At 36.3% G+C, this 23,253-nt stretch overlaps 1 protein-coding gene across 1 annotated transcript in view; it reads left to right on the forward strand.

The window, feature by feature from the left end:
• Positions 1 to 23,253, forward strand: part of ELP3 (elongator acetyltransferase complex subunit 3) — a 90,492-nt gene that overhangs the window by 44,206 nt on the left and 23,033 nt on the right. Inside the window, exons 10-11 of the mRNA XM_041767612.1 lie at positions 10,160 to 10,353; positions 22,302 to 22,392. Of these exons, the coding sequence (XP_041623546.1) occupies positions 10,160 to 10,353; positions 22,302 to 22,392 (285 nt within the window). The remainder of the gene's footprint in view (positions 1 to 10,159; positions 10,354 to 22,301; positions 22,393 to 23,253) is intronic.

Raw genomic sequence — 23,253 nt, forward strand, 5'->3', positions numbered from 1 at the left:
TGGTCTCTGTTAACATGTTAACATATTTAAATGTGTACTTAATTTCCACTGAATAAATATGCCATACTTTGCTTAACTCCTTCCAAGTTTTTTCAAATTGAAGGTATTGCCAGTTTTTTATATTGTAAATAGCCCTGCAGGTAAACAATTTTATGCCTATAACTTTTTGTAATATTTAGGATTATTTCTTTAGGATAAATTCCCTGAAGTAGAATTATCAGATAAAGCTATATCTCACCATATTACTTAGTTGTTTTTCAGAGGGTTGTAACATTTTAGTCATTTTAGCAGGGTTATCTTTTTCCCCAAATAATTCTTTCCTGTTTATGTATTTATACACACACACACACACACACACACACACACACACACACAGATATAATGTTTGGTTTTGCTAATTTAGTGGATAAAAGTGCCATTTCAACTTGTATTTTGTAATTCTAGTAATATATTTTTCAGATTTGCATGTAATAATTCTTTCATTTTCTTGGAGTTGTGTGTTTTTGTTCTCTGACCAATCATTCAATTGGATATGAATATTTTTAATGTTAATTTAGACGAACTTTCTTAGGTAAGGACATTGTGGATTCATTTTTTTTAATAGTTGTTACAAATATGTTTGCACAATTCACCTTGGGCCTTTCATTTTTATATCTGTTGTCAAATCCATCCCATTTATTTATGATTTCTTCAGATGTTTCTGAATTTAGAGCTGCCTTTCTCTTCAAGGAGAGATTTTATTTCATTAAATAGTGAAAGAAAATATTTGAGTTTTCTGTTCTTTGAATTCTAATATCTAACTCTGGGTTGGTTGGTTTTGGTCTTTGTTTTTTGGGTTTTTTTGTTTTTTTTGTTTTTGTTTTTGTTACTCTATCACATGTTTGCTTGATCTGTGTTCCTGTTGTCTTAGAAAATGAGATTGACCAGAACTCTTTCACCTTCAGATTCTCAACTAAAAAAAGTACCTTTGGGATATTTGTTTAAAGAAGAGGATGAAATTTATCAAGTTATTTTCATTTATTTATCAAGTTTATTTTCAAATAAATTTATCAATTTATCAAGTTATTTTCTTCGTAAAAATACTTTATTTTACTCTATTTAGAATTCACATTGTCTTATTTGTAAACATATTTAATAATTCTTTCCTTTTAAAAAGCTTATTTTTACAATTTTTAAGCCAATGAATTACAACTGAAGGCCAATTTATAAAATAGTGCTAATTCATAAATGTCCCTGTTACTAATTCTCCTGTGTTCTCTGTGTAAAGATTTTTGAGTCTAATAGCCTCTCCTCAGTAGTTAATAGCCAAGTACTTAGACTCCTGAAAGGCCCCTGAAACACTTTTCTTTAGCCCAGCTCCTAGGTGGACCAGAGATATAGCCAGTATTCATAACTTTAAATATCCTTAGAAAAATATATGGCATATTTCAAGTAATAGCAAATAACTGAGTCTTTCCATTCATTTTCCTTAGTGTCTTCAAAATAAAGAATAGTTCAGTGATGATAATGCAAAGACAACCCTTTGTGTAAACAGATCTATCTTCTTGTTTGAAATCTCAGAAAAACTCAAAGGGAATATGAACAGACCGTATGCCTTTTCTGACTGCGTCTCAGCAAATAAATGAGTGACAAAGCTAACATTTCTCTCTAGAGCAAAATTCTCTACAGAATTAAATAGTGTTAAAATAAAGAATTTCTACAAGTCAATAAGAAAAAAGCAGACAGCCCGGTAGAATGGACAAAAACACGTGAACAAGCACTTCACAAATAGGCTATTTAAACAGCCAGTAAACATATTTAAAAGTTCTCAAAGTCATTAATCTTCAAAGAAATGAAATTTAGAACTACAATATATTCCTACCATATACTCACCAGAAAAGGTAAGAATAGCTAAAATGAAAAAAGACAAAATCAAGTGTTGCTAAGAGTATGGAGCAACTAGAATTCCTCATTTACTGCATTGGTATGTCATGTTTGGCATTATCTACTAAGGATGAATATATATGCATATCCCATGACCTAGCAATTGTACTCAATTTCAACAGAAACACCTACCAGTATTTGTGTACATACATTTGTGACCAAAAGTCACAGTCACAATTTACTACTGTTAGTAATATCATCAGAGTGGCAACAAGTATCCATTAACAACAGAATGCATGAATAAATTGAGGAATCATACAGTGAAATACTAGAAATAATAATAAATTTATTACAACCTTATGCATCCTCATGACTGATTCTTTTTAATATAAAATTGAGTGAAGGAAACTAGATCCAAAAGACTACACATACAATTCTGTTAATATTATGTCAAAAAATTTGGGTGGAGTTGTAACTGGAAACAGGCAGGAGGTGAACTTCTAACGTTTTGATATTCTTTTTCTGAATCTGAGTGTTGGGTGCTAGTTACATGACATGTAAAAAATCTATCAAGATGTACACTTAGGGTTTGTATACTTTTCTGTATCTAAGATACATTCTAATAAAAGTTCACACAAAAACTTTTAAAACTAGTTTTTGTTTAGGAAGTCTTATTTGGACCTATTTGAAATTCACAACCTTTCCTGAATTAGTAAGCAATATATTTTATACTTTTTTTTTTTTTCAATTTTTTTATTTATTTATGATAGTCACAGAGAGAGAGAGAGAGAGAGAGGCAGAGACACAGGCAGAAGGAGAAACAGGCTCCATGCACCAGCAGCCCGACGTGGGATTCGATCCCGGGTCTCCAGGATCGCGCCCTGGGCCAAAGGCAGGCGCTAAACCGCTGCGCCACCCAGGGATCCCTATTTTATACTTTTTTAAAGATTTTTATTTGATAGCACATGAGTGGGTAGGTGTAGACTAGCAAAGGGAAAGGGAGCAGACTCCTCACTGAGCAGGGAGCCCAATGGGCTCGATCCCAAGACCCTGAGATCATGACCTGAGCCAAAGACAGATGCTTAACTTACTGAGCCACTCAGGCACCCCTCTTTTATACTTTAAAAACTTTTTCCCCACTTTATTTCATTGTCCCATCATTAGAAACCCACAGATATATTTTCCTAAATTAATGTGTTTTGTTCCATAGGAAGGGTTGCTAAATTGGGGGTCTGCTCATATAATTACAGAAATATACCAAATGTTATTTCTGTAGAGGGTGGGATGGCCTTGCCTGGCACAGATCCATAAAGCTACTACCCAGCCTGCTGAGATGTCACAGCCATATCTTGGGTTGTATGCCTATAGTGTGCTAATTGTGGGACCCAAGGAATTTAACAAAAATCCCCTACCCCTGGACAAGCAGAGCAGGACTAACTCCATTTTGTGCTACACCCGCCATCTCATGTATAACCCCCAATTGCTTAAGGCGCTCCCCCATCCTAGTCAAGCTACTGAGCACACCCTTACCAGAAACTGGCTTATAAAAATGTAAACCCCGCCTTTTGCCCACCAAACCTGTGCATCGATTCTGACCAGATAGGCTAGTTCAAAAGGTCCCTGTAGGGCAAATTGTAATTCAGTTGGCCACCTGCGTGTGGACCGACATGACTGTGCAACTTTCTGTGTAAGTTACAATCTCATGGGCCACTGGCCCCTATAAAACTGCTACACCTCTTAGCCTCGGGGTCCAAGTCCCTGCTCCTCTGTGTCGGGTATACTTGGACCCAAGCTCGAGCTTGTTAATAAACCCTCATGTGCTTGCATGGGTGTCGGCTCCTTGGTGGTTTCTCGGATTTGCAGTCTTGGGCACAACACTAATTATAAATTGGCTTAGACCTCACACTTTGTTGTTTAGGACAACTCTGGGTCACTACTCTTAGTATCTGTTTATTTGCATCTGTTCATGACAAATTCACACTCTTCCCTAGTGGTAGATGCAGAGCTTGTAGCTGTGTGTGATAAATAGCATTTGCTTATATTTTCCAGGAACTCGGAAATGAAATTTTCTTTGTCCTTATAAAGCTGAAAGTCCTTGTGGTGGAAATTTAGGAATTTATCCTAAAAGTATTGACTTCACCCTTTCTACCTATTCTCAGATAGGACTTATTACTCAAAATAACATTTAGTTGTTTTGGTGGCTTATTCCTTTAAAAATTAGACTGTTCTTGAATATACAAGCTAAGATTGCTGAAAATGCTTGAAAAGTATCTGTTTCTCTTTCAAAGTCCATTAACATGACACAAGTTCCCTTTTTTTTTTTTTTTTTTTTTTTACACTGAGCCAATCTGATTAAGTTACTGTTTGGCAGGGATGGCTGGTGGTATTTGTTGTTACTTGTTTTTAATGTAAAGGTTTATTACTGAAGATAGTGGCATAGGATACAGGTCATAGTAGTATTCTATCAGAAAAGACCACCTGTTATAGTCTCCTCAGTTGAGGAAGCAAGCCTGATGAGATTAAGCAACTGTTCAAGTCTGTGGTGAGTCTCAGGTAGAACCCAAGCTGTAACATGAGCACCCTTTCCATGGCTTCCCTTTCTGTGGTAACTTTTTTAGGTGAAGGGAAGTCTGTTTGACCATGAGTGACTGCATGACCTGAATGATGTTGAAATATAAGTCAAGTTGGATGTTAACAAAACTTTAAACCTCATTCTGTTTTTAGTTACTTTTTATTTGTAGTAAAGGGATACATGCATAATGTTAAAAGTCAAATTGTACCAGAAGACCTGCAACAAAAGACAGTAATACCTTCCTTTCCTTTTCCTTGAGTGCACCCAGACTGTTTTACAAACTCTCCAGTGTTTCTGCTCCCTCCTTGCCTTCATTCCTCAAACCCACTGCAGTTTTAGTTCCCACATCCCATTGAAACTCTTCCCTCAAATATTGTAAGATGCTTTCTAATCTCCAGATGGAAAGGATATTTCTCTGCTGTCATGTTATTCAGTCTTAGCATTTGTTGTTGTTAGAGACTGTTTGCATTTTAGGATTCTCACCTCCCTGGCTTTTGTGACTCTACTGTCTCCTGGCTCTGCTCTTACCTCCAGGACTCTTGTTTTGTTTTGTTTTGTTTTGTTTGGCTCTATCTTCTTTATGTTCTCACAACTTAAATGTAGGTTCTGTCTTTTGCACTCTTCTATGTGCTTGCCTTTCTTCTGTAATTCTAACTTGACCACTTAACATTTCATTGAGTCTCATTTTCTCTCTAGCCTTAAGCCTCAGGCTCCTAAGACCAATTACTTAATACTCTGCAGCTAGCACCAGATGTCTTCCATGTAGTTAGAACTTAATATATCCATTGTGGACATATTTATCCTTTTCCCCAGCAGTCTTTTCCCCTTTTATTTCCTTTCATATTTCCTTGGTGGCCTCTTCATCCACATATTCTCCCTAGCCAGAAATTGAGAGTTTTTCAGGAGCAAGTTGAGAATATTTGGACTCTGGAGCCAGAGCACCTAGTTTGGATACTAGCTCCCACTACTTAGTAACAGACCGTTTGACTGCTCTGTTCCCCAGTTTCCTCATCCCAAAAATGAGGTTAATTATAGTATCTACCAATTATGAAGATTAGCTGAGAAAATACATGTAACATACTTAGAAACATGCCTGGCATGTAGTGAGTGCTCAGTACTTTGCTGCTGTGACTATCCCCTCGTACCTGGGATCTAACTCTACAGGAGGTTTTCAATTTACTCCCTCCTCTGGGTTCCCACTGCCACAACTTTAGTTCATACTTTCGTCAGCTTACCTACACAGTTAAACAGCTTCTCAACAAAGTCACCCTACCATAAGTCCTGTTCCCTTCTGATGTTCCATTCACATTGCACCAAAATGATGTTTATTAATTTTTTATCTTTATGATATAAAAGTTGTTGAATAATAAATTCAACACTATTAAATGTTATTTGAAAATTCAGTAAATCCTAAAGAGATCATATCAGAACACAGAAGTAGTCCTCTGCCTCCATTAAACCATTGTAGCTGTGGGTTTTTTTCCTGATATTTACCTTTATATTTCTTACTACCATGTTTGGATTGCTTTTTCTTGATGATCAGTTTTAGATAGATTCTCTTGTCTTACTGTTACCATAGTTGAAAAGTTAATTGTTTTTCTTTTATACTTTGGTCCCATTTTCCCAATATTGTTACATCACTATTTTAGTTACATTAGTAGTCACTGTTTACATTATAGTTTTTACATAAATTATTACTGATCTAAAGCCAAGTAATAACACTAGTATTCTTTTCTTGAATAACCTTTTGGGTTTTTTCTGGAATCAACAATTGTCTTTTTTTTACTTGCTTAGTTCTCTGTGCACCTGTAACTTTCAGAGGTACTCACTGAATGTTAAGGCCTCTCTGTTGTGGCGTAATTAATCAGATACTATGTCAGTTTGTTTTTCAGCATACGGCCATGACTCCTGATACCCTGTATTCCAATGCCAAACTGTGCTAGGCAGTTCTTTGTACCCAGTTCACAACTGTCTTCCTTGGAGGGCTTCTCTTCACCAGTCTCCTGTATTGGATTCTTTGCCTTCTGGGTTCCAAATTGGCCCTTTTTATTTGTTTATTCCTTGACGTTACTAAAACACACTTTCCACCAGTTTCCAAAGGAAAGATTCATCATGGAAAGTAAGCCATTTGTGTGCTCCAAATCTTTTCCACCTTCACACTTAACAGAATTCTGTAAAACCATTTTTTAAGGCATTGTACCATTGCCTTGTAGCTTTTAGCACTGCTCCTAAGGAGCACAGTTTTGTTTTTATTCCTAATTCTATATTCCGTATTCTTTAATCCTATGATGTATGTAACCTGGTGTCTTGTTTTGTTAACTATGAAATATTTTAGGAAATTGTCTTTATCCCATATGTTGTGAAATTTCACAGTGCTGTATTTTGGTAAGAGTTGTTTAATTGTGCTAGGTTTTTGAAGGATCTGTCATCTAGGAAATTTCTTTGTACTACTGGATAGTTTTCCCCTTTCATTTTTCTATATTCTCTAAAACTCCTATTAAGCAAATGTTGGATCTCCTAGATTCATCAAATATTTTCATATATTTTTTTTACCTATTTTTCTTTTTTTTATGCTTTCTTTTATTCTCATGTTTATCTTTCAACATTTCTGTTAAATGTTTTTATTTTTGTTATAGCTTTGATTTTCAAGAGTTCTTTCTTACTTTCTGGTTGTTTGATTTTCTCTAACATCCTTTCTTGTCTAATGGATGTAATATATCTTCTCTCTGAAGGAATTATAGAATTTTTTTTCCCCTTTATGCAATGCCTCTTTCCTCTAAGTTCCTTTTCCTTCTTTTTGTTTTGTTCTGCCCTTTATGTTCTAGGCTTCCTCCAAGTTTCTGGTGATCCTTAGCCAAATGGTCATATTTTAAAAGTAAGGGGTCAGGGGTGCCTGGGTAGCTTGCTTAAGTCAGTTAAGCATCCAGTTCTTGATTTCATCTCAGGTCGTGATCTCAGGGTTGTGAGATTGAGCCCCGTGTCAGGCTCCATGCCAGGTATGAAGACTGCTTAAGATTCTCTTGCTCCTTCTCCCTCTGCCCATCCACCCCTTTTCCCCCTCTTAAAAAAATAAATAAAAATAAAATTTTAAAAATAAAAGTAAGGAGCTGAAAGAACAGATTGCAAGCTCTAGGTGGCTAGCTGCTGATTATATCTCATTGCAGGGTATTCATATAATAAGCTCTCCTTTTCTTTTTTTAAGGTTTTGTTTTATTTACTTATTAAAGATTTTATTTTTTTTAAAGATTTCTTTATTTATTCATGAGAGACACAGAAAAGAAAGGCAGAGACATAGGCAGAGGGAGAAGCAGGCTCCCCACAGGGAACTCAAATGTGGGACTCAATCCCAGGACCCCAGGATGACACCATGAGTCAAAGGCAGACGCTCAACCACTAAGCCACTCAGGCATCCCAAGATTCTATTTTTCAGTAAACTCTGCACCCAACATGGGGCTCAAACTCATAACTCCAAGATCAAGAGTCACATGCTTTACCATCTGAGCCATCCAGATGTGCCCAGCTCTCCTTTTCTTTAGGGAATTCTCAAATGTCAGTATCTTGAACTCTTATTTAGGGTCATTTGATTAATCCATAGATGAACTCTCCAACTTCCTGCTTGGGGGTGGCTGGTATGAGTAGGTCACAGAAAATTGACTGCTGGTACCCAGGGAGCAAGGCAAGGAATCCACCAGTCCGTGTGCTGGCTTTCACTTAATCTCTCTGTTTTCAGCCTTTATTCTCACCTAGGCCTTCCTTTGTACTTGGAATCTCAGAATCCAGTAGTTTCTCCAGGGAACAAATGGGCAGGTGACTGCCAGTAAGAAGGGCAAAGGAATAAGGAATAAATCCCTCCATGTACAGACTTTGATCTCGTGATTTCTTCCATCCTGCCCACTTAATGCATGAGCCTTTTTGAGACTCTAGTGTGACTGAGCTGGACTTTCATTGATATCCCCTTTTGCAAGTACTTGGTTTATACTTTTATTTACTTGCAAAGTCATTTACCAGTCTTCAGCTATTTTCTGTTTTCCAAAAATTTATTATCATAACTGGTCCTGTCCTCCCCCCACAACCCCCATCCTCTGATGTTCTTTTTGTTCTTCTGAGTTTATACTTTTTTAAAAAGTTCATCTCTGTTATGTAATTATGATTTCAGAGGAAAAGGAAGGAGACACATGCTTTAATTCTCCATGTTTAATCAGAAATCCAGAACCAGTTTCATATTGTCATTCTTATCAACCCGTCTATCTTCTTTATCATATAAGCCCTTGAACTACTTTTCTGAAATCTCATGTTCCAATATGGATTCAAACTAGGTACAGAATGACTTGCATACATGTTCTTTTGGGTGGTTATAGAATACTTAAAAAGGGCTGATGAACCTTCAACATAGAAACGTTATAGGGAAAATTACAGACAATTACAGAAGAATATCCCTAAGACCAAATGATGCACAAAGAATACAGCATTTAAGAATATGACAGAAATCAATGAGATCGAAAAGTCTGTAGTTAACATTTCTTTGAAAAACAGGTTAAGCAATGGAAAGCTCTCAAGAATATAGCACAAGATAAAAAGCATTGTTACAGTCATAAGATATAGTACAGTTGGCTCTATAGATACTATGCCAGGGTGAGTTGAGAGGAAACTGAGTCCACCTTCATTCCTCCATTACATACTGCTAAATTAAGAGCAAATGAACAGTGCAAAGTCAGGGAAAGATAATGCCTGGTGTCTCCTTGCTTTATCCCAAATAAAGCCAGCTGGGATGATACAGTACAGGAAATGACTATGTCAAAGTAGATAAATTAGATGTATTCCTCAGTGTCTAGATAACAAATAGTGTGTATCCGAGGTTAGGAATGGTGCCAGTTGGCCTGAAGACAAAATAGGCATATCCAGGGATTGACATACTCTTCCTGCTAAGGGCTGTATAGTAAACACTTTAGGTTTTGCAGGCAAGTGATGATGTCTGTCACAACTTTTCCAAAGTTTAAACAATAAGTATATTCTATTATTAAAGGAGGATACAGTCTAAAGGTAATGGCAGGCATTGAATAAAGTATGGTGATATTAAGAAAGCAGTAATATAGAATTCAATTTGAATTTTTTTTAAGATTTTATTTATTCATGAGAGATACACGGAGAGAGAGAGAGAGGCAGAGACACAGGCAGAAGGGTAAGCAGTTTTCCTGCAAGGAGCACGGTGTGGAATTCGATCCCAGGATCATGCCCTGAGCCGAAGGCAGACACTCAACCACTGAGCCACCCAGGTGTCCCAATATGAATTTTTTTTCTTTTTTAAGCAAGGCAACTTGTATTCGAGGTCAAGAATGCCTATCTGAAGAATTGGCATTCATGTTGAGACCTTGAAATTAGCTAGATAAAGTAAGATTGACGTACTTTCCAGACAGAGGAAATTGCCTTTGCAGAAGCAGAAAGGCAGGGTGGTAAGGGTGGCATGAGAGGAGATTGCAGCAGTAGACAGGGGTTGGATTAACAAGGGCTTTGTAACCCAGCACACACACATTTTGCTCCAGTGAGCCTGTAAAAACAATGAGTTGCTGTTCTGTCTGCATCCCCTCCCTTGTTGGAAAGGAAAGGCAGTCTACAGACTAGATAGATATATGAGAGAAGTTGCCCCGAGACTGAAACTTGACCATGGAAACTTCATCAATCTCTATATAACTAATGGAGTGGTAATTTTCTGTTCTCCATTCACAGGAGTTTTTTGAGAACCCTGCTTTTCGTCCTGATGGTTTGAAACTCTACCCTACCCTGGTGATTCGTGGAACTGGGCTTTATGAGCTGTGGAAATCAGGAAGATATAAGAGTTATTCTCCTAGCGACCTGATTGAATTGGTGGCTCGGATCCTTGCTCTTGTGCCTCCGTGGACACGAGTGTACCGAGTGCAGAGGTAGTATGATATCTCTTAGGCCAGAAAAAAATCAGTGATGAGTCTGTCTGTTTAATTTCTAATGAGAACAGTATAATTTAATATTGAGGAGTTTGATTTTTTTTTTTAATTAAAAATGAGACCTGGAATGCTGTCTACACATAGACAGGGATGAAAATGAAAGGACAGCATGTCCAAGCCACTTTGCCAGTATCTTATTTATTCATGTATTCATCTCTCCATTGATTCATGCACCAAGAGACAGAGTTACGATAGCATGTTGTTGGTTCCAGGATTTCTTTGCCAGCCCTACTTCAGTCTGGATACGGTAGTGCGTACGGAAGGAAGAAGTGTCTGTTATCCCTGTGGTAGAGTCTCTGAAGAAAAAAAGAGTAGCAATAATCATTCTTTACAGATATTAATGTAAATATGGAGAAAGAGTAACTGATTCCTGATGGTGTGAAGGAGATCATCTTAACTTTTTTTTCCCTAAAGGAGAGAAAAACTAAAATCTCATTTGCATTCATGCCTTTTTTTTTTTTTTTACAAGATATATAACATTGACAAAAAATTTTAAGAGCCATAAAATTACATGTGTACCTATAATCCTGACAAAGGCATTCCTGTATTTGCTGGTCAGGAAGGCATATTTCCACCACCTTGCCAAAAGCTACCTGGATTCTAGTATAAATAAAAGGTGAAAAGATGACTAGCAAATGCATGTACAATCAGTTGCTATATTATTCCACTAAACACAAAAATTGTGTGCCTGATAATATAAAATAATGAACACTGAAAATTAAGCAGAATGATCAACTAAAGGAAAATTATCAAGATTATAAAATCATGGATTTGCTTAAAAGTTGAAGGATGTTTACACCATACTTCTGCCACAGCATATTGATTTCTTAAATTTTTTTAAATTCTTGGTCTAGGGCAGCCCGGGTGGTTCAGCGGTTTAGCGCTGCCTTCAGCCCAGGGTATGATCCTGGAGGCCCGGGATCAAGTCCCATGTCAGCCTCCCTGCATGGAGCCTGCTTCTCCCTCTGCCTGTGTCTGTGCCTCTCTCTCTCTCTGTGTGTCTCTCATGAATAAATAAATAAATAAAATCTTTTAAAAAAAATTTTTAGGGATCCCTGGGTGGTGCAGCGGTTTGGCGCCTGCCTTTGGCCCAGGGAGCGATCCTGGAGACCCGGGATCGAATCCCACGTCGGGCTCCCGGTGCATGGAGCCTGCTTCTCCCTCTGCCTGTGTCTCTGCCCCCCCCCCCTCTCTCTCTCTCTCTCTCTCCCTCTCTCTGTGTGACTATCATAAATAAGTAAAAATTTAAAAAAAATTTTTTTAATAAGTTATTGTTCTAATTTAAAGATTTAAATTGCCTATATGATCTCTTTTTTAAAATACTGAGGAAAACTCAGCTGCCAAAACTGTTTGCATGGTCCTTCCACTTCTTTTTCAACCCTTCTGAAACAACTCAATTCAAAAGACTTTAGAAGTTGTTCAGCGAGACACCATCCACACTGAAGTAGGTAGCCACAGGGCTTGTAGGCTGTTCTCGTGGAGCAGGCAGCAGTGTGCTGTGGTCTCTGGCAGCCCGAATGTGGTAAAAAGTGCTTTCTCACTGAGGACTGGTCTGGCACTGGATGTCAAAACTGAGCAGGGTAAGGAGCATATCTCAGGGAGTGCTGTGGCGGTGTAGAGAAGAGGACAGCAACAGAAGATTGGTTTCTTGCAGAGGGCTGATCTAGAAAGTAGGTAATTAAGGATAATGGGAGTTGTTTTTGTGTTATCTGGAATGGAAATTGCAAGTGTGAAAAAGGAGAAAATTAGAATGTACCACATGGTGTTTTAGAATAGGAGATACTGGTGTGAACTCATGGTTTTTAATATATAGGTAGATATAGAAATAATTGTAAATATGTAATAAGTAATAAATATAGTGTGTGTATCCTTTTCACAGTCTGTTGAATGCCATGTGGGTTTTTTTGCATTTTTGTGCAGTTGGTGATTTCACTATTTAAGATGGCCCTTAAGGATAGTACTGAAATGTTGTGTAGTGTAAGTGCAAGAAGGCTATGATGTGCCTTACAGAGAAAATACATGTGTGAGATAAGCTTCATTCAGCCATGAGTTATAGCCCTATTGCCTGGGAGTTCAGTGTTGAATCAGCAATTACATATATCGGGTGTTTTTAAACACATGTGAAACAAGGCTATCAGTTAATTAAAATGTTGTGACTAGAGGCTTACAGGAACCTAGCCCTGTATTTCCACTAGGAGCAATGTTTTAATATTCACTAACTCAGCGTTCACAGCAACTTTGTAGAACATAGTTACTATGAATAATGAGAATTGATTGTACGTTGTTTCAGAGTACCTGCCTACAACATGCTTATTAATTACAGAGCAGAAATAAGTGACTTGACTATGGAGAAGACTGGCAGCTAGTCAAAGTACATATCACCAGTACTAGTATAAGTCAATTATGTGCCACATTATAGTATGACAGTATCACTTCTGTTACTCATAATCTGAATATAATTATAAAACAGCAGACAATCCCAAATTGAGGGATATTCTAAAAAAAAAGGGGGGGGGGTGAAATCTTCAAAATTAGAAGAATTAAAGAAAGAGTTTCATTTTGAAGGAGACCAAAAGGTCATGATACCTAAATACAACACAAGGTTCTGACTGGACTCTTTTGCCATAAAGGACATTATTTAGACACTGGTGAGCCTGCAGTAGAAATACCAGTAAAATACCAGTGTTAATTTCCTGATTTTGATGGTTGTATTATAGCTGTATAAGAGAACATCCCTATAGTAGGAAACACTTTATTCAGAGGGTGTTGGAACATCTTGTTCCCAATTTACAAGCAAATAATTTAGGAAAATAGTTGCTTGTATGACACTTAGGACTTTTTGTGTAATTTTGAGATTGTTTCAAAAAATGTAAATTAATACAATAGAAAACAAAGATGCAATAGGTAGTATTAACAAAGACAAAAGATTATTTGCATTTAACTGACTTAAAGCAACTAGATACAAGTGAAGATACTACTTCCCAGCAGGAGAGCATGGCAACAAAAAATCTACTGTCAGCTTAATGATAGTGATCTTATCAGCTTTGAATATCTGAGATACTCACCTGGCCATTATTACTCATGGTGAGCCCCAACAGACATTTCCTGCATGGGGACCAGTGTTGCTGGACTAACCCTTATACTGCTTATTACAATTGCAGGACACACTTCAGCAAAAACCATCAGGGGACTTTGAGAAACAAGATTTCTTATTCAGATGTCCTAGAGGACTTATTCAAATGTCCTAGAGGATACCCAGCAAACCTGAGAGGTACACAGTGAGCTTGAAGGGGGAAGAGGGAAAGGCATGAACCTGGGCCTCTGCCTTTATTAGGATCCAAGGATGGAGTGTCTAGGGTTTTGTGCGTTCACTCACTATTGATTAAAGAATAAGAATGGGAATTAGGGTGTGATAAGGAAGATAACTGACTCAGATGGTCAGTTATCTAGGTTACCCAGGGCTTTCTGAAAGAGGGAACTTCATGAGGGAAGGGGTAGTCTAATTCCTTATCTGGTTGTTTTGTTAGTAGCTGTGTCACACAGCTGCAGTATGTTTATTCAGGAAGGATGTCTTTTGAAATGAATGCCTCAGCAATCAAAAACTTAATGTCAAGCACTTATACTACAGAAAGTTTAATGTCAGGCACTTAGACTACAGGGTAACCAAAGAGCACAGAAGATAATACTTCCCAACAGCAGAGCATGGCAGCAAATATCACAGAGTAGATAGAAATTTCACAGCCATAGACATCATAGTTTTCTTACCATAAGTAACAAGGCATAGCTCACACAATTAGATGAAGAATTTGCATTCACCCCCTTCACATTCAGGTTTAAATTTCTTACTACTATAACCAGTGAGTCAAAAGAAACAGAGATACTGCTCTAACATTAAAAGCTTAAATTATAAACTATGAAGTATCACCGTGGGACATTATCCTGGCCTACCACCAACTAAGAAAATAAGGACTTTGAGAAGAGAAGAGCAGCAAAATAATCTCTGTAGGAAAATTGTAAAGGCGTCATGACCAGAAGAATTAAGAATATGTGTGTTAATATAACCAAAGGTTGTATGATGAGAAGGGCATAATATTATGGATAACCAACATGAGTCTGATAAAACAAACCTCCCTGTTCTCAGTTCTCTGTCATGACCCCATTATAGCTCTCTCTGGAGAATCCAGCAATAGAAGTGTCCCCTCGCTGTAATTCCAAGGGGCCAAACTGTCAGTACTACTTCTCTATCAATATATCACTTAAAAGATTTATGCAGAACAAATGATACAGGTGGGTTGTAGGCTTAAGAGTTTGAAGTGACACTATTTTATTACTTCACATACGTGTGGGTGAATGAAAACTCAGCAGAATGCTGTAAAACAAGAGGTATAATCTCTTTTAAAATGTAGAATTAGTAATGTCCTCAGACTCAAAATTTATTTCAAGATCGTGATGACTCAGTTCCAAACAAAGCACATGCCTTTGGTGGAGTCATCTTGAGTCTACCAATGATGTCAGAGTTTCATGCTTTGGGACTGATAATTTACTTAATTTTGAATTTTTTTTTTTTTTTTTTAGGATTTTATTTATTTATTCATGAGAACATAGGAGAGAGAGAAAATCAGAGATGCAGGCAGAAGGAGAAACAGGCTCCGTGCAGGGAGCCTGATGTGGGACTCGATCCTGGGTCTCTAGGATCATGCCCTGGGCTGAAGGTGGCGCTAAACCACTGAGCCACCCGGGCTGCCCCTTAATTTTGAATTACTAAATTTGATATTTACTTAATTTGAATTTGAATTCAAATTATGATTCTATCATAAATCATAGAATTTATGATGCTATTTATTTTTTGTGTGTGTTTTTAATAGAACTATGATACTGCTAAACAAGTTTACATTAGAATTCTTTTGTTTTGTGTAGCTTAATTATGTGGACTGATGTAAACCATGTTTCCCAATAAGCATGGACAGAATTCCTCAAATACATTACCTTATGTTTTGTATTGAAATATTATTATGGCTACCTACATAGGGATTTATTCAGATTTATGTGTTACTACTTTTAACCCATTTTTATTTGCATACTCTCTTCGTATATACTGCATAAAAATCTATTCAAATTTATTTCACATTAACTTATTTTTTGTTATCAATAGTCACTGAAATTCTAGTGTAGACTTTACAATGCTGAGGTAGAGTGTTTCTGTGTACCCCTGTTCATTGATCTCAACACATTTCTTTTGGAGCATGTGATTTTATATTTTTTTTCCAACGGGGTTTATAGAATATTACTATCCAGAACTTGTATTTTCTACTTGAGGTCCAGCCATACAGTACTGTATTTATAGGAACAAAATAACTTCTCTGTAAAGCTATTTTAAAAGCACTTCCAAATATATATTTTTAATAGGCTTATATTATTTTTCCAAAAATTTCCTTGTATAATTAGGATGCATCTTTACACAGCAATACATTTTTTACACTGGCAAATATTCTCTTTGCTTTTTTGTGTTCCATTTCTTATTAAAGACTTAGAATAATCTCCATAGTTATGATTTTAATGACAGCACAGTTGTCTAGCATTTTAATTTGTCTCATTTAGTAAACTGTTCCCTGATGTTGGACATTTAGGTTGCTTCCAACTTTTTTTTTTTTTTAATCATTATCCTGACCTCCACTACAGCTAAAATTCATGTACATAGAAAAATCCATGTAATAGAACTTTTTACTTTTGCTGAAGTCATTCATTAGAGTAGTATAATCTAGGAAAAGAATTACTAATGATAAAGATCCAAGTAAGGATCTTTCTATGATAATGATGAAGATGAATATACTTTCTGGAACAGGGAGAGTATAAATAAATTTTATGGTTTTAATATGTATATATTGATAATGGTTTTCCAAAGGGGTTAGGATAAGCTACTAGTTTAGAGTAATAAATAGTTATTATTTATTGCAATCTCTATAGAATCAGATGCTTATATTTTTTATTTACCTAGGAGTTTTAATTTGCATTCTGTAGTTATTAGTGGAGATTAACATTTTTTTCATGTAACTGATTATTATTTGTGCTGCTTCTTAAAGCACTTGTCTGTTTATATATAAGTTGCCTGCCAGTCATGGAATTTGGATCATAAAGGAGAAGGTGCTTTTTATTGAGATAACTGAAAGAAAATGTCAGTTTTACCTTTCAGAGGCCTTTTGAATCATCTTCATTCTTCAGCGCAAATATGAAGGCTAGGGAGACAAAAAACCAAGTCCATGTTCACATAGTACACTTAACAATAACAGTGTGATAGCTGTGTTGTTCTGGTATAACAGCTTCATGTCTCAGCTTAAAAACCTTATATTCTATTTACTCATGTTTATATTTGGCTATAGCCCAAATTTGGTATATCTGGACCTCTGGAAGGAAATTTGTATTGACAACTAGATGGTAAAATTTTGAAATAGAGATGCTAAAGAAATTGTTAGTGAATAACTCAAGCATTATATATAAATGTATACAAGAAAAGGCTGGGTCTTTAGACACTGTTAAGTAACTGAGAAACCTGTTTATAGGCTAAGAGAATCATATGGTTTTGACTCTGCAATGTTTCCTCTAGCCTCAGTTTTAGACTTTTAGAGCAATTCTGAGAATTTAGAAAACTGACTAAAAAAAAAAAAAAACCATTGACAAGGGAGAAAAGTCTCCTCCCGGAGTGTTGAATGTAGGTAATTATAATTTTTTTGTTGTTTTAAGCCATAGTAAAGGCAGATCATATGTGTCTTTTTGTTTTGTGCCTATAGAATATCTGGCTATACCTATGTAGGGTCACCTGGTGACAACTTCTACCAATTACAGGCAATAACTTTTGTGTTGACTGGTGAATCTAAACATACAAGGAGAAGAAGATCTTAGGAATTGTCTTTCAGACCAGTGTTAGAAGGGGACAGAGAAAGGAAAGTAGGAGAGAAGGTATTTCAAGTGAAAACACAATGTTTTATACTTGGCTTTTTTTTTTTTTTTTAGTATATTTTACTAGTAGATTACTTGATTTTTTTAATTGAACATTTTCCCCACCTTAACTAATTTATAATTTGTACTTTTAATTTTATGACACTTGAGTCAATACCATCTTACTAGGTATTTTTAGGAAGTAGTATTCTAATAGACAATTCTGTATTGTGGCCCTGAAGGGTGCAGTGAATGATTAAATGATAAATTCTGTCCAGATCCATAATGGAACCACATTAAAGTGCTGCTGCCTGCAGGCTCTTTGACAGCTGTCTGCCTCCATGTGATATTTAAATCACTGTGAAGCATTAGAATAGGAATACCAATTTGCAACCAAAACATGCTTCTGAAGCTTGAGACCAAAAAAGCTCTAGACATTACTTTGAAAGTTTTTTTTTTTTTTTAATTTTCTTTTTTTTTTTTTTTAATATTTTTTTTTTTTAATTTTTATTTATTTATGATAGGCACACAGTGAGAGAGAGAGAGAGAGGCAGAGACACAGGCAGAGGGAGAAGCAGGCTCCATGCACCGGGAGCCCGATGTGGGATTCGATCCCGGGTCTCCAGGATCGCGCCCTGGGCCAAAGGCAGGCGCCAAACCGCTGCGCCACCCAGGGATCCCAACTTTGAAAGTTTTTTGATGAGCAAATTGCAAATACTAGCACCTCTAAACTTAAAATGTTACCTGTTGAGATAGAAAAGTGAATATTCTTGAGTGTAATCTCTCTTCAAGTCAATAAAGTAAAACTAGATTGAAACAAATTGACAAATGTAAAAATAATTTTAACTTCTACCTAGATGGAATTCAGATGGTCAGTAATCTTATTTGGGCTTTGAACTCCTGGAAGACTATAACAATATATGTTTATATATTTCAGATTGCTTAATACTTTGCACATATAGAAGTTGCTCAGGATATATAGAATTGTCTTTTTGTTTTCATTGAAAAAGATCTTATCACTGAAAATGGAGATTGCCACATTTCTATTCCTTAATGAGAAAGAACTTGCATCTGGTATACTCTAAGCATGTTACCACCAAAGACTATTAAAACCATGTTGCATTTTTGTAGTGACAGACATAAATTTAAGGATATTTATGAACTGTCAATATCATTATAAAGCCCTGTATTATCAGGTCCTCTCTGATTTGTGCTTCGTGGTAATCAATGCCAGCTCCTGGGACGTGCGACCTGTGTAGTCTCATAAGGCCTTGAAATTGGCTTAATGCTTTGCTTTCACCATCTTGAAATTAATAATTTCTTAACAAGAGGCTGTTGTCATTGTACTAGGCCCCACAAATTATTAGCCAACCCTGCTGGTAATAATCTCTGTCATATAATTCTGTTTAACACTATATGATAAAACCAATCCCTTAGAGAGTTTACTTCCTTTGAAAATTTTAGTGTCTTTTAAAAGTCCTGGTTCATTTTTAAAAATATTTGTATAAGGCCCATCTTCCTTTCCCCTCTCATTTGTCCTCCTCATTGCCTAGGGAGGCAATGCCATGGAGGCATTGGCCACAATATATCTGTCATCTGAAGAAACGGAGAGTAAGGGTAGAGAGTACAGCTGTGGCAGCTTGAGTAGTTAGGAGATTGGTTATATTGAGCAAATAAACTATTTGATTTAGCAAATAAGTAAATATACTAAAGAGAGCCAGAGTTATCACTCTCTGAAAGGATTGATAAACATTTTAAGGTGAAAAGTTGAACACTGGATTAGAATAGTAATTTAGCATGAACTCATGGATTTTTTTAAATTTATATATAGAAATAGTTATAGATGTATGTTTATGTGTGTGCATATATGAATATATGCACATACATAAAGCACATACATAAAAGTACGTATATACATAAATTTCTTGGTTGTTTACACTGAGAGAGTCTGGAGACAATTATACCTCAGTAATAATGAGCAAGCACAGTGAGTGCCCACATCTTGATTTCTAAATTCCATTCTCCACTAAAAGGAATCAGGGCTGCTTGGAAAAATGGCTAGTTCCAGGGCTGGGGCAGCAAACTTACAAAATAAACCTGGAACATCTTGTTGTTCAGAAAGTAAGGAAATATTCAAAGAATGAAGGCATGTCAAAAGGACCCAGAAACCAGCCTGAATCCATACCCACTGGCCAAATCTAATTTAAGCAACAAAATAAATAACTTAGTATCAGATTACAACTCTTTGAATAAAACAGGAATCCATGAGTTCATAAGTGAATAAATAAATGGAAAAGAGAAAGTTCTTTGCACTAAAATACAAGCCCAACTAATAAATTCAGAAGGGATGATAATCACCAATTTGACAATCACGATAGGGATGATGAAACAGTCATCAGTACATGTTACACTAGTAGTTGGAGGTTTGAGGAGGAACAAGATACTGTTCTGATACTGGGTACTTGTTTCAGCTCTCATACTGTAAACAGGTGTCCTTTTCACAATCTACTAAATCACCCATTTTTTTCACAGTTTTGTGCTTTGTGTTGATTTTGCTGTTTAAAATGACCCCAAGCATAGTTCTGAAGTGCTGTCTAGCATTCGTAAGTACAAGAAAGTTGTAATGAGCCTTCTGAAGAAAATAAATATTAGATGAGCTGCATTAAGGAAAGAATTATACTGCTGCTAGCCACAATATTATAAAGTATCTTTACACAGAAATATACATAAAACAGGGTTATGTATTGATCAGTTGAAGAAAATGTGATTAAGACTCACAGAAACCTAACTCTGCATTTTCTGTAGGAACAGTGCTTGAGTAATTGCAAATACAGTGTTCATGGCATCTTTATAGAATTTAAGTTCAGTGAATAACAAGAATCAAATGTATCTGTCATATAATGGGTACTAAACTAACAGTGCTTGCACTGATTTTATCAGATTAATATCATATAACAAGTTTTAAAATTTTACTTTGAAGTTGTGAAATTATTTATAAACTGTTTCAGGGTAAATGGGGCACCTGGGTGTCTCAGTCAGTTAAGCATCTGACTTTGGCTCAGGTTATGATCTCAGGGTCCTAAAATTGAGCCTCAGAGCCCCACATCAGGCTCTGCACTGAGTGGGGAATCTGCTTCCCTTTCTCTTTGCCCCTACCCTCACTCGTGCACGCTCTCACGCTCTCTCTCTCTCTCTCTCTCTCTCTCTCTCAAATAAAATCTTTAAAAATGTGTCAGGGCGAAAAGGGGCATTTAGAAAACTTGAACTTTGGCTTACATAAATAAGAAACAGTAAAATATTTAAAACAGTATATTTGCACATTCCTTACTGAAATAAACCATATATTTTTTTTTTACTTTACCAACTGTATTTAGCTGCATTTGATTACCTTTTTTTTTTTTTAAGATTATTTTTTAGAGTGTGACAGGGAGGGAGAAAGGGAAAGAGAGTCACAAGCAGACTCCTCACTGAGCGCAGGGCCCCAAATAGGGCTCAGTCTCACAACCTTGAGATCATGACCTGAACTGAAACCAAGACAGATGTTTAACCAACTGAGCCACCTAGGCGCCCCTACATCTGATTAGCAATTAAAAATGTATTTGATTTTAAGAAATTATAGTTCCAAAGATAATAAATTAACTTTTTTGTCTAAAAACTCCAAGTAAATCATATATATTAACTAATTACACTAAAATATATTTTTTAATATCACTATCACTCTCCGTGGTGTGTCATTGTCTTAAAGAATTTTGGCTTATCATTGTTTTATGTAATGTGTAATGGAAATTGTGGATTCCAGAGCCTAATATATTTACTGTATATAACTTTTAATGCTAATTGATTGGCTTTTAATATTTTTGAGTGATTAAGAAATATCTTCCTAGAATCAAATGGATGAATTAGTTAATTGCATATACTTACTTAACATTTGGAAGGATGAGTAAAAAGAGAAGTAAAAGACTCAAGTTGACTCAAAAGCAAAAGAAAAGATATTTGTTGTTTTTTCAAATCTTCTAATGAACCAAATACTAGAAAAAGCAAATTGGAGACTTGTCTTTGAATAAGAAACAGACGTGCTAAGCATATTCTTTATATTTTTTTTTAACTTCTATCTTCAGATACTGATTTTTGTCTAGAAGAGGCTGTTGGGGGCTACTGAAATAGGGCTCATAACTCAACTTTTGATTGAAATCTTGATGCCTGGCCTTTATGCTGTATGGATGCCAGGAATTAAAATTTATCTTCTCTTATCTTTAGGCAAGCTGTTAATCTTCTAATACCGAGTCACTTCTAATTTAGATTTCTGGGAAATGGGATGGAATGATGGTATTCTTTGAGTCCAGTTGTTGGGTGAGCCAGGCTTTTGAGCTTCCTGGTTACTTGTCATTCAGCAACTGTATGGGGAAGTGTTTATAAGCTATTAATAAAGCAGTGCATTAGGGTGGGGGGTGGGGGGGAATGGGTGACGGGCACTGAGGGGGACACTAGATGGGATGAGCACTGGGTGTTTTTCTGTATGTTGATAAATTGAACACCAATAAAAATTAATTTATAAAAAAATAAAGCAGTGCATTAATAATAATTGTTATTTCTCTTCTTTAAACAAAGTGGATTTTATTTAAAAAGACAGTTGTATTTCTTGTTTTGCTTAGTGCAAATATCCCTTTAGCCAAAAATCATTACTAATCGTTATCAGACATTTATTTTAATACTTTGTAATCTTATAAAGTGATTTTCATTGGATGTTTCTCACAAAAATCCTGAGTGGTAGGTGAAAATCATAATTTCATGGATGGGAAAATTGAGGGACAGAGAAGTCCTGAACCTTGCTTCCCGTTTAGAATATTCTGCTTTTCTGATTTGCTTTGTAGATTTTTGTCTCCTTTTCTTAATATCCCTGCCTTGCTGCAGTAGAGAATGATTTGTATTTTGCAACAGCTGTTTTTCTTTTACAGAGATATTCCAATGCCCTTAGTCAGCTCAGGAGTAGAGCATGGTAATTTGAGAGAGCTGGCATTTGCAAGAATGAAAGACCTTGGAATACAGGTAAGAGTCTGACCATACTTGTTAGGTTCAAAGTAATCTGAAACACAAAACACTTTGATACTAACTTTGATACATGCTTACAGACTCACAAGTTTGGTCAAAAAGTTTCATGTACTGAAGGCATTCTTACTCTGTAACATGAAGTTGAAACCAGTGGTTGCAAGGGCTGCATCTTACACCCCTCTGCTTTCTTCTAAAAGAGTGGCAATTTAAGGGTTGCTTTTTCTACTACCTACTCAGATGCCAACTATGTGTGCTCAACTCTCTTTTTTAAATTTTGAAGTATTTATTTTTTCCTTTCTTTTGAAATCCTGAGCATTCAATTCTTTTTTTTTTTTTTTTTTTATTTATTATTTATGTATTATAGTCACAGAGAGAGAGAGAGAGAGAGACAGGCAGAGACACAGGCAGAGGGAGAAGCAGGCTCCATGCACCGGGAGCCCGATGTGGGATTCGATCCCGGGTCTCCAGGATCGCGCCCTGGGCCAAAGGCAGGCGCCAAACCTCTGCGCCACCCAGGGATCCCCTGAGCATTCAATTCTTGACTAGCATTGATAGAAAATATGATTACGCATTTGAAGAAACAATGATTACATGTGTAAAATGATTACCAAACAGTGCAGTTGCCCATATATGCTCAGTGTCCCTTGCCCTACTCCTTCCCTATGTCTGTTCAGGTACTCACTTATTTCACAGATATTTCCTAAATAAACATCTTCTTTCTTCTGACCCTGGAAGTACAGAAGAGCCCAGGAATCTGCAACAATCTCTACAGATGACTTTTTAATCACAGGAAGGGGATTCTGACATAAATTCACAGTGCCCTAGAAACTCTTTCTTAGAGCTACTAAAGAGAAAAGG

This window comes from Vulpes lagopus, chromosome 8 (genome assembly GCF_018345385.1).
Source record: "Vulpes lagopus strain Blue_001 chromosome 8, ASM1834538v1, whole genome shotgun sequence".
Lineage (NCBI taxonomy): Eukaryota > Metazoa > Chordata > Mammalia > Carnivora > Canidae > Vulpes > Vulpes lagopus.